This window comes from Engystomops pustulosus, chromosome 8 (assembly GCF_040894005.1).
Source record: "Engystomops pustulosus chromosome 8, aEngPut4.maternal, whole genome shotgun sequence".
NCBI lineage: Eukaryota > Metazoa > Chordata > Amphibia > Anura > Leptodactylidae > Engystomops > Engystomops pustulosus.
Genome location: NC_092418.1, coordinates 44,867,400 through 44,879,404, shown reverse-complemented (window position 1 = coordinate 44,879,404; position 12,005 = coordinate 44,867,400). Strand labels below are relative to the sequence as shown.

The window sequence follows — 12,005 nt, the reverse complement described above, 5'->3', positions numbered from 1 at the left end:
AGAGGTTACAGTGGGCACAGAGGTCCATCTGTAACTAGGGGTCATTTGTAATTCGGGTGTCCTTAACTCGGGACTAATTATGCTTTTATATAGGAGATTCTTTGGCTCAGGAATCAAAACCGTGTTGTAGTTTGATTTAATTTGTTCCTTTTTTAATTGTATGAATAATAATACTAAGTGTAAGTGCTCTCTATGACCTACCTTCTGATAATGGCACATTACCATAAACCCGTACATTGGTGATAGATTAGTAGCTAGTGGTAATGTGTTTCAAATAAATAACAATCCTGACATTTTCTGTTGCTTTCTTTTATAGTTTTGTGCAAATATTTCATATAAAAAAATACAATTAGTCTTTTCCTTTAGTCAGAATTTCTAAATAGATGTAAATGTATGTATTTCAGGAAGGGAAAAGAGTTCAGTTATCTGTCTGATTTTTTTTTTTCCTGCTTTCATTGGAACTTATTAAAATGAAGATTTAAGATAATGCCACCCGCATTCTTTCATTTTGTGGACTTATTATTACAGATTTATCTTGAATTCTTCTACTAATCTTGACTTAGGTATTTAGATGTTCCACATCACAAAGATAAGCACTCGGAATATATGAAAGCTTAAAGAGTCTTTTATCTAGCAATCTCTTACATGCATAATTTTTTTTTTTTATATTTGCATTGCTTTGACTGAAAATTAAGGATGAGATCCAAATTATTGTGTTTGGTGAAAGTAATATTTAATGGCAGCATTACAAATGTGACTTAGCATTAAATATTTCCCCTAATGGCACATAGGAACATAGATATTTTTCCTTTTAGATAGGGTCCAGGGGTTCAGATAATTACTGGTTGTAAATAAATGTCTCAGATTAAAGGCAACCTGTCACCAGGAGACGATTTTTAGCACCCAACAGAGCATGGTACATGTACTGACAAAAGTTTTTGTATTAAAAAAATCATTTTTTTTTAGAAAAAAGATATGTTATACATTACCTTACACTGCAGTGAGCAGTGACTAGTCCATTCATCCCCTGGGAGTTGCTATAGAGGAGCATCCCCCCCCCCCTCCGAAAAAGCCTCCATGTGTCGTTTTCAAATTTCTAAAACCGGGCATTACCCGACATATCAACGCCCCTTGCCGTTTTTTCCTATGTTGGTCCAGTGTAAATCGATATTAATAAATCTTCAAGTTTGATAAAGCTTTTTTTAGTGTGTATATAGCATTCTCACAGGGTGCCTCTGTGTACTCAACCGGTGTAAGCCATACTTTTGCAGGCAGTCCCTAACTTGCAGACAAGCCCTCGTTACTGGCTTCTCCGGCCACTGTGTCCTTTGGTGATGCTCTCTTGTTCCCATGACAATCCACAATTTTTGAAATTCTTTGGCTACATTCACACGACCGTATGGAGGACGTATATACGGCCGACGTATATACGGCCGATATACGTCCTCCATAGACGGCAATGGGCGCACGGCGCCCTACGGGAGCTGTACGGTGCAGCACACGTGCGGCACCGTACCACTCCATACCCGGGAAAAAGATAGGACCTGTCCTATCTTTACCCCTAATACGGCGCCGTGCGCCATTACTTCCTATGGAGAGGGGCGGGGGTGAGCTGCGCTCACCTCCTCCTCCTCTCCCCGTACACTGCCGTTGCCCGCTATGGTACGGTACGGGCGGGCAACGGCAGTGTGAATATAGCCTTTGTCTGGAGTTACACTTACAAAATATACCTGTTCTGACTTGGATACAAAATCAATTTAAGAACAAACCTAAAAAACCAATCATGTATGTAACCTGGGGACTGCCTGTATTGGGTAAAATTCCTGTGTCCCATGCTTATCCGTAAGAGACATCTAGGCTAGTCCCACTCACATGCTCCTTACAATGTCTTCTGAAAGGAACTTGTTTAAATATGATTCAGTTTTAAAAATTATACAAATTAGTGTGAGGTGCTGCAGTTTAAGTCTCAGAGCCTCGGCTTATAATTTATTCACTTGTTCAGTCCTACCTGGTCCCTGACGTCACCGGCTCTCTGCAATCTCCAAGTGAGATTGGACAAGTAAGGCCCTCAGACGTGCTCCAGTCTCATAAGCCGGTGTGCCTCAGACTAATTTGCATAATTTTTAACACACTTTTTTTGGTGTAAATTTTGCCATTCTAGATCATTGTAAAAGAATTTACTATCAGAAGAAATTGGGACAGATTTATCAAGCTGTCTGAAAGCTAGAATATTTCTAGTTGCCCATGGCAACCAATCACAGCTCCCCTTTAAAATATTCATGAGCACTGGTAAAATGAAAGCTAAGCTGTGATTGGTGATATATGAGAAGACAAGTCTTCCATCGGCCAAACTAGTGAGAGTTGATATATATAACAGAATCTATGCATGTTATTCTCTGGAGGACCAAAAGAAGAGCGCCATATTTTGAAGTTAAAAAAGATTTGCAAAAAGGGTCACTTCTTTGATGCTTCAAACTACAAAAATAATGCAACAGGAAATGTTGTGAAAACTAGGACTTTGCCACAGTTTCAATACATTTTGGTGTTTTGTTAGTTTAAAATAGGTGTATTTTATATATGTGTAGTAGTGGTTTATAGCCTGCAAAATGTCTGCCAGATAACGCATTGTTTATTCATTTTTCAGGACCTGGACATTGGTGCGAAGCATGTGAAGATATATAGAGATGAAGATTTGGTGTTTGATGGCATCTTACAAAAAGGATGTGGTAACCAGGTGTTTGACTACAGTAATACTATCAACTTATTAAATGGGCAAATGAAGACGGCTACCCCACCTCCTCAAAAAGATGAAAGAGAGGAACTTGGTCATGGCAGCAATAAGGACTTGGGTGTTCAGATATTGCCACAGCCTAGGTCATTTGGGTTATCCGAGGCTTCTAACATGGAAAGCTCTTCAAAGTTGAAGGAAGATAAATGTTCTGAAGATTTAGATGTTATGACGCCAAGCAAATCTAATATATCTCGTAGAGATAAAGAATATGGAGACATTTTACGGAGGGAAATGGACCCCTACAGTGATGAAAGTAGATCTAATAATGAACCTCAGGAATTGCCTTTTACCTCCACACAATTTGCATGTGCAGAAAGCAGCACATCTACTGAACATTCTCATTCTCCATCAGATCCTGATGATCTAACCATAAAGGAACAGCTGGAACGGCTTACTGGCAGAAAGCTCAGTAATTCAGCAAGTAAAACCCCATACTGGTTAGAATCGGCATCCCACCTTCAACAGAAGAATTACGACCAAAGTTCTGGAAAGCCCTTCAATCATTCGATCAATAAAGACTGTTTTAGGAATGAAAATACTGTTTCCAGTGACCAGTTCATTGATGGATTTCTGAGGAATCCCAGTGTAGGCTCTAGGCATCTAGGAAGACACGACAATAAGTCAGAGCCTTTGATGTTATTGCAAAGGAAAGACTGTGATGACTTGGAAAGTTTTGGCACAAAGATGATTTCCGATCAAAAGCGTCCAGTCAGTGGAAGACGGGAAGAATTAAGATTGAAAGATAAACAATCAGAAAGTGAAAAATTTCCAGATCTGAGCCTTCCATTGGCAAGTAAGTAAAAACAGACCATGGTCCAGATTTATCAATAGTGAAGCAGTAGGGCACTAAGTGTAGTTTGCCTCACAAATGTGCAGAGTGCGCCAGATTTTTAATTCAATTATCCGGTGCACCCTGTACTGTTTGGAAAGTGTGCACCATCTTTAGGTGCACCTTTAACATACAGTGTGCAACATAATTCTGACAAGTCGCTGTGTTAAATGTGTCACAAACTCTGACTAAACACTAACACGCCATTTTAGGTGCATGTACCTTTGCGACACAGTGCAGCTTCAAAGCAAAGCTGGTGCAGGCACTTAGGGCTCATTCAGACGGACATTATGGGGGCTGTGATCTGGCCACATGACTTGCAACCAGATTGGGACCCCTATAAATTTCTATGGCTCATGGTGACAGTGCTGTGAGCACACGGTGTGTCACCGAGTTTGGCGGTCATCTGCCTACGGAGAGAAGGAGGGGTGAAGAGCATCGGATGCACCCCCCTTTCCCTAGAACTGATATAAATATAAATAAACAGTAAAAATCATAAACACATTATATATGGCCGCGTCCGAAAATGCCCGATCTGTCAAAATATAATAACGGTTTTCACTGCGTTTAACCCCGTAACAGAAAATAACACCCAACACTTTTTTGCCATTTTGAAAAATATAAAAAAATTCAATAAAAAGTGATCAAAAGGTCACACAGTTCTAACAATGGTAGCATTGAAAATGTCATCAAAATTCGCACAAAATGCACAGCTCCATGCACCAAAGTATGAAAAAGTTATTAGCGCCAGAAAGTGGCAAAATAAAAAAAAAATTCTGTACAGGAGGTTTTCATTTTTGTAAATGTATGAAAACATTATAAAATTTGGTATCTCCGTGATCGTACTGACCTAAAGAATAAAGTAGACCTGTCATTTGGGGCTCACAGTGAAAGCCATAAAATCCAAGCCCACAAGAAAATGCATTTTTTTCACCATTTTCACTGCATTTGGAATTTTTTCCCACTTCCCAGTACATGCCATAGAATATTCAATACCATCACTACGAAGTGCAATTTGTTACGCAGAAAACAATCCATAACATTAATTTTAATGTGTAAAATTAAAAAAGTTATAGATTTTTGAAGGTGCGGAGTGAAAGATGGAAATGAAAAAACAAAAAAGGGCCAGGTCATTAAGGAGTTAAACATGAGGACAAATGGTGACATTTTTTTTCTAAAGATGACTCTCGTTTCTAGGTTGTCAAGGAAACACTAAAACAAGGCAAAGGTGGAGCAGTGATCAAGAGAATACCTTAATGGAGTCATGGACATCTTTACTAAAATTTAATCAGTCACATAAGGGTCGGATTTCCAATATGAATTTTGAAGGAGATATTTTGGATGAATTTTTGCACCAACAAAAGACTGGAAAACAAAATATACCTTTCAAAAAGGAAGATGCATATGAAATGCCTAAACTATCCACTGCCAACATGGTCGAGAATGACGGAAATGATGGAAGTGACTTTGAGATACCGGTTTTGCCATACGGTCAACATTTGTGCATTAAGATTAGCACTACTTGGGGTGACAGACACTATGTTGGGCTTAATGGAATAGAAGTCTTTTCATCGACGGGTAACCCTGTGCAGATCGCCAACATTTCAGCAGAACCTCCTAATATAAATATCCTACCAGCATATGGCAGAGACCCTAGAGTGGTAACAAACCTCACTGATGGTGTGAACAAGACTCAAGATGACATGCATGTATGGCTCGCACCATTTACTCCAGGAAAGATTCACTTTATCTACTTAGACTTTGCATCACCCTGTAAAGTAGCAATGATTAGAATATGGAATTATAACAAATCAAGAATACATTCATTCCGTGGTGTAAAAGATATTGAAATTATTCTGGATCAAGCTTTAATTTTCAAAGGAGAAATTGCCAAGGCATCTGGTACCCTCACTGGATGTATGTATTTCTTTTTATCTTCCTTACTTTCCTCTTTTTGGTATTGCATGACCTAATTTTCTATTAGCATAAAAAATATTCAAATGGATTATCTTAGTTCATTGGAACATTTTCCAGCTCCTGATTCTAGCAGGGTGATTGCCCAGTGTACCTTTCCTTCTGGACTGGTACTACCAACCATTTAGGTAAATCTGTGGTGTGCACATTCACATGAGCAGGATTGGTGATATCACTGATGTTTCAGATGCTGTCACCTGATATAATATAAGATTATTGTACATGTGGTACATTGTCCATTTACCTGTAAAATTATAATTTTAATTGCAATTATAATTTTTAATCTTAAAAGGTAGATACATTTTTTTTAATATAAAAAGCTGGTGATAGTCCCTATTGATAGTCACACTATTTTAAAGGGAACCTGTCACCGCTGTTTGAAAAAAATTAGCATTAGACAGGTTCCCATAGAATTTTACATGCCTAAGGGCACCCCTATGAGTTGATCGCTGGTCACAATTAGAGAAAATGAACTTCGATTTTTACCAGGCAAGGAATCCAGCAGTTGGACTGGGCATATACTCACGCTTGACTCTAGCAGCTGCCTCCTTAGCACGTCATTGGTTCCTCCTTATCGCATTCCTCTTTCCGATATGTCACTTGACTGTCTCGCCGAAATCTTGGGCAAGCGCGTAAGCCGCTTAGCGTTTGCTTATTCTGCGCTTTCCGCTGCCTCACTGCACATGCACAGCTTTTCCCCTTCCGCTTGTGCAGTGAGGTGGCGGAGGGCGCGGACCACTCAAATGCTCACTGCTTATGACAGCCGCAAGCGGCTTATGCACATGCGCGAGATTCCGGCGAGACGGCCAAGTGACATATCGGAAAGAGGAGTGGAATGAGGAGGAACCGATGACGTGCTGAAGAGGCGGCTGTTGACTCAAGCGTGAGTATATGCCCGGTCCGATTCGCTGGAATGTTCATTTTCTCCACTTGTGACCATCGATAAACTTAGGGTGGCCTTAGGCCATAAGGCTCTATGGGAACCTGTCTAATGCTCATTTTTTTCAAACATCATTGATAGGTTCCCTTTCAGGTAGGGTCAATAATTGATATATTTATAAAAATCCACTAGCTATATTTTCCTGCATTTCTTTTTGACCTGGCGGGAATTTCTCAAGTGTTGGTGCACCATGTGCCAGCATTATCCGCACGACCATGAAGATAACTCTATGCCTAGATAAATCTGCACCTCTGTCTATCCAATATATTTTGTGCCTACTCATCGCTGCTTTGGGGTAATGATCCCTAATTTAGCATCGTGTTACAACTGCTTTCCCAGACATTATTTTTTCATTATTTTATTTTTAGCTGCAGAACAGTTTGGGGATACAATTTTGTTCACAATGGACGATGACATACTACAGGCCATATCTGTTTACGATGAAACATTTGATGAGGATTTTGAGAGCACAGATCTTCAGACGGATGAAGAAATCATCAAAACGCGCCCAAGGACAGCAGACAGTGGCGGAGAAGAGAGACCTTTTACACAGGCTGGCTCCAGCGAGAAATTACAGGTAATGATAGAACCCGGATAGATTTCTGCAATATAAAACGTGAATGTTGCACAGAAACCAAACTAGTAAATGTTTTGCTTCCATTTCCTTCCCCATGTCTGTGACACACATCAAGCTAATGTTCCAAATAACTACTTTTACATGGGGCCGACTACTGAATGTAATCAGACTGTATAAAACCTACAATCTCTTTTTATGTTAGTAGTGCAGATGTTCATTTCCTTATAGCGGTAAACAGGATGATTTCCTTGATGTAATATTCAAGATTTTATTTTCTATTGAGTCAGCCAATATAAAAAGGCACATTTACCCGTTGTCATATTCAGATGTAAATGAATTCCTCAAGATAAGATGACTGCTGCTGCCAAAAGCTTGGTTTGTAGATATTATGGCCGCCAGTGAGGTCATAATTAATAATAGTGCAACACCCCTGCCAATACATAGGCAGGCTGGTAGTTGCGAACAGCGCCCTCTCCAAGTTAGGAGCTGTCAGAAGGAGTCATGAACCTTCTAGTAAGTTCTAACACTGGATCATTAGGTAATCAGCAGCTGTAGATCCTGGCAATGGTTTATTGGATGTGATTTATCGACCACACTGTACACTGGAGTGTGATTGGAGAGGTAGCCACCACCTGACCAGGATAATAAAACCCCTGGACAGGGAGGGGCTAGAGGTCAGTCCAGTCAGTCATCGTTCTGAGTTAGAGTGAAGAGAGAGACAGTGTCAGTACACCATCAGTACTGACACTTAGCTAATCCCAGGACCAGAGTCAGGAGACTCCAATCCAGAGCTGCAGCTTCCACAGTTGGACACAGCTCCATCCCAGCCTGCATCTACTACCAGGCTGGTGTACTATTCCTGAGGACTCTTCTCCATGACCACTCCAGTAACCTGCATCTGCTGTGAAACCGTTTAGGCCCATTGCCTACTGTTGTTCTATAAAGAACCGTGAGTTATTTTGCACAATGTTGCCTCCATCTGTTCCCTTGATATGGCTGTTAGCACCCCAGGCTTCCCCATCCATCACCCAGGGACCTATCCTACATACGCTCAGGGGTTGCCCCAGGGAGAACCAGTACATCAGCCTCTTCCACCATATTTCTTGCACACACCACCTGCTGGAGACCTGCCAGGCTGTAGGACAGTCCTTCGGTCCCCATACATTCAGCGTGCCTAGGCCGCAACCGCTCCGGCATCCTGCGCCCCGGCTGCCGCCAGGCCCTAGGGGTAGGCTAGGCCCCGGTGGGGGATGTTGCAATATTATCCCGAATATTGACTGCAGACTTTATCTAAAGTCACACTAAACATGATACAAAGAGATTGATAGGGTTGTTATGCAGGGATGGTCAAGGCATTATATTTGCTGCAAAATCTACTGGAGGACAAGTTTATTGCCATCTCTCCACATGGGTAGAGCAGCAGCATGTAGCACATTATAGAGAAGTACTGCCCAGTATTCATATGAATTTAATAGCTCTGAGAAAAAAAATAATTTACTATTAATAAATAGTTACATAATATGAAGATTATTTATAAATAATTACTAGCTGCTAAAGGATGGATGTTCCTTTTTCTCTGCAACATCCTCTTCTCCCCTTGTTGAAGGACAGCAAGCAGGGATCTAGAAAACCATAATTGATACAGAACATATATAAGAAAATAAGAGGTAGGTAAATGTCTGTGATAGGGTCATATTTCTTGTGGTAAACTTCAGTAATATTCCAGTAATAATGAAGCAGTTACTGAATAGAAGCCGTATACCAGCATCATTCTGCTAGTAGATAATACTAAGCCGCTCTGTAAAGCTATCCTACAGCTGTGTGAAGAGCTCTCCGGAGCCGCCATTAGACATGTAGCTTTGCATATATTCACTCTCTGATGATGATCAGGTGCAGAGTTCACTGCTGGCAAAAAAACTCCACAATTCCAGCACAGATTATTCCTAAAAGACCCCTGCATTTTCCAACTATATCCCATATCTTCCATAGAAGTTAGAATTAAAAATTGGTCAATAATAAAACGCTGTCTGGTATAGTTTCTGGGTTATGTCCACAGATGCAGCACAAAACCTTCTTTTTTGATTCAATATTTTGAGTAACAAATACCCTCTCTTTGTCCCTCTTTGGGAGGGATAGGGGGGGGGGGGGGTTGAGGGATCTAGGTATAATATGGTCTGGAGCATTGTAATTGGAGGGCAGGTTTGTTGTGGACAAAGGGGCAGTTAGAAGACATGCCACGCCTGTCGTACAGCCAGGACCACTGCCGGCTGTTCAGTAAATAGGCTAATGCCCATCTGTATTTTTGCAGTGTAGGTCTTGGCCTTTTACATCTGAGGTATGCAGCCACAACAAATTCATTTTTAGCCCCTGATGAATCCACAAATTCCGTGGAAGAATCACGTAGGGTGGATTATTTCTATCTTTCTGTAACACAGGGTGTACGCAGACTGATATAGATGTGGACTGTCCTTGTTAGGACAGGAGTCCTGGGGACTGCCAGGACCTCAGGGGACATGATAGGGACTTGGTAGGTCCTTTCTACATCACTACTGTGGATCGTTGATGGTACTTATCCTTTTCCCGGAGCGATTACCTGCACTTCGTTTAGGGGAGTTCCACATCCCAGAATACTGCTAAATTGGTGAGATTTTTCCGTTTGTACTTCTTATTCAACTATGTGTCACTACTTTAAATACTCCCCTATGCTACATCATTAGAAACCTTTTATTAATGCAAGACGACTATGAATAATACTTTGACTGTGATGGTCTAATGCGACCTGTATGTGGTTTTCACAATATTCATTTACTGGTTTTATGAGTTTTTGAATTAAAAGCTATGTTTTAATACATCATTTCCCTTCACCATTGCTGATTTGCTTTGTATATTTGTCTGGTGCGGTACTGGGCATACATTGGTATCACTGTTTGGCCCGAATGCTGGGTTTCAAGTTAGAAGTATAGGGAGCAAAAACATTTTGTCCATCTGTCTCTTTTTATCTGTTTGATGCTCATATAGAAATAAAACAAAAGAGCAGTTTACAATCTATTTAATTGTGAGCAGCATCATTCTTAGAATGCATTGTAATATTATATTGTTGGGCAATAAAATAAGCGGGTTCTGAAAGACAAGTAGAGGACATAACCTGTCCCGGTAGATAAAAGTAGGACCCGCTGTGTAGTCCACTCTGGAGGGAGGGGTTAGTCAACATCATATTACGTTGGGAACCTCTCATCCCCCTGCTGGAACTTGTAAATATTGCCTAAGAGAGAAGATTGGGGGGGGGGGGGGGAGTTTGGGGAAACTCAAGTATATTAAGGAAAAGGGCTAATTCTTTTAAAATGGCAAAATTAATGTAGGAAAATAACTATCATCGTATATTTTGTAATTGTCTAATGATTAATAAAGATTTAAAGGAAAGTGGATAAAACATATGAATTATGGAAACATGGCTGATACCCCATTACATTTCTCATGCGTCAAGGAGTGTAGTTCCCATTGTCTGGGCTCAAGATACCCAAGTGATTAAACAATGGTGCACATTTATTCATGTTATGGGCAGTCTTAAAGGGAACCTTTTACACCAGCACCACCATCTGCCCAGACCACTATGGATGTGCCTGGAACATGATGTGTATAGCTGTATGTGTGCTGTGCTTGACCTCGCAATACTGAGATGTACTTTGACACATTTTATTCTATTTTTTTTTTGTCTTCTCCTTTGAATGCCTTTGATTGATATCAATGGGGGTCATTTACTAAGGGCCCGATTTGCGTTTTCCCGACGTGTTACCCGAATATTTCCGATTTGCGCCGATTTCCTCTGAATTGCCCCGGGATTTTGGCGCATGCGATCGGATTTTGGCGCAGTGGCGCTGGCATGCACGCGACGGAAATCGGGGGCCGTGGCTGAACGAAAACCCGACGGATTCGGAAAAACCGCCGCATTTAAAAAACAAAGTGTCGCGGAGCTTGCACTTGCCTTCGCTGAAATGCACTTAAGTACACCGGCCTATTCCTAGTGGAGTTCAGCCCAGCAGCGCCACCTGGTTAGACGTCGGAGGAACTACCTTAGTGAATCCCAGCCAGACCCGAATCCAACGCAGAGAACGCGCCGCTGGATCGCGAATGGACCGGGTAAGTAAATCTGCCCCTATGTGTCTGCCCTTATTTGTGGTTGTCTGTTTTTGTTGCTCTTCTCAGCTCATTTCATAATTTTGAGTATCTATTTTTTTATAGCTAAATGGGCAAGATTTAACAACAAAAGAGGGAATTCAATTATAGAAAGGACTTTTCATACCCTACCTGTGGGTGCTGCGAGTTTAGTGACGTTAAATAAGACAGATCCCTTTAAAGTTACACCACCTTTTGGTTAAATGAGCATCTCCGTGCCCTAGTAGCATGGCCATGCCAACATATACACCATTTTCATTCCCAGAGCCACCCACTTTTATCCCTTTTAGCAATTCATAGCCATGGACTAAGTCATCTATATAGGCGTTACTATAAAAGTTAGAAGAAGCTTCAATAAAGCCACTTGCTTCAATAAAAATCACCAACCTTTGAACTTGAACTTTGGAGTGCTGCTCGCTTCTTCTAACTTTTGTCTATGTGAGAACCAAGCCGGGACCTTTGCGGGCGTTGCACCCCCCTCAAAGGTTCCATAAACTGTGCGCACTTGAACTACAGTATACTACCTCTAGGCGTTAATATAATCGCTTTTTAGATGCGCCAGGAGAAAATGTAGATTTCATTTTATGTTTGACATTGAGTGCAGTGTTCTGAGGTCTTCTTTTAAAGTGAAGGTCTAGGCCATAATGCTTGTTTTTTTTGCCTGGTAATTGCACTTCTGCCCAATAAACCCAAGGCCCTTAGACAAGGTTATGGTCCTTAC

The 12,005-nt window shown here is 41.0% G+C and overlaps 1 protein-coding gene across 3 annotated transcripts in view; it reads left to right on the top strand.

The window, feature by feature from the left end:
* Window positions 1-12,005, top strand: part of KATNIP (katanin interacting protein) — a 110,637-nt gene that overhangs the window by 36,730 nt on the left and 61,902 nt on the right. For all 3 annotated transcript variants that reach the window (XM_072120797.1, XM_072120796.1, XM_072120795.1), the window contains exons 15-17: window positions 2,645-3,584; window positions 4,818-5,537; window positions 6,903-7,111. In XM_072120797.1, the coding sequence (XP_071976898.1) occupies window positions 2,645-3,584; window positions 4,818-5,537; window positions 6,903-7,111 (1,869 nt within the window). The remainder of the gene's footprint in view (window positions 1-2,644; window positions 3,585-4,817; window positions 5,538-6,902; window positions 7,112-12,005) is intronic.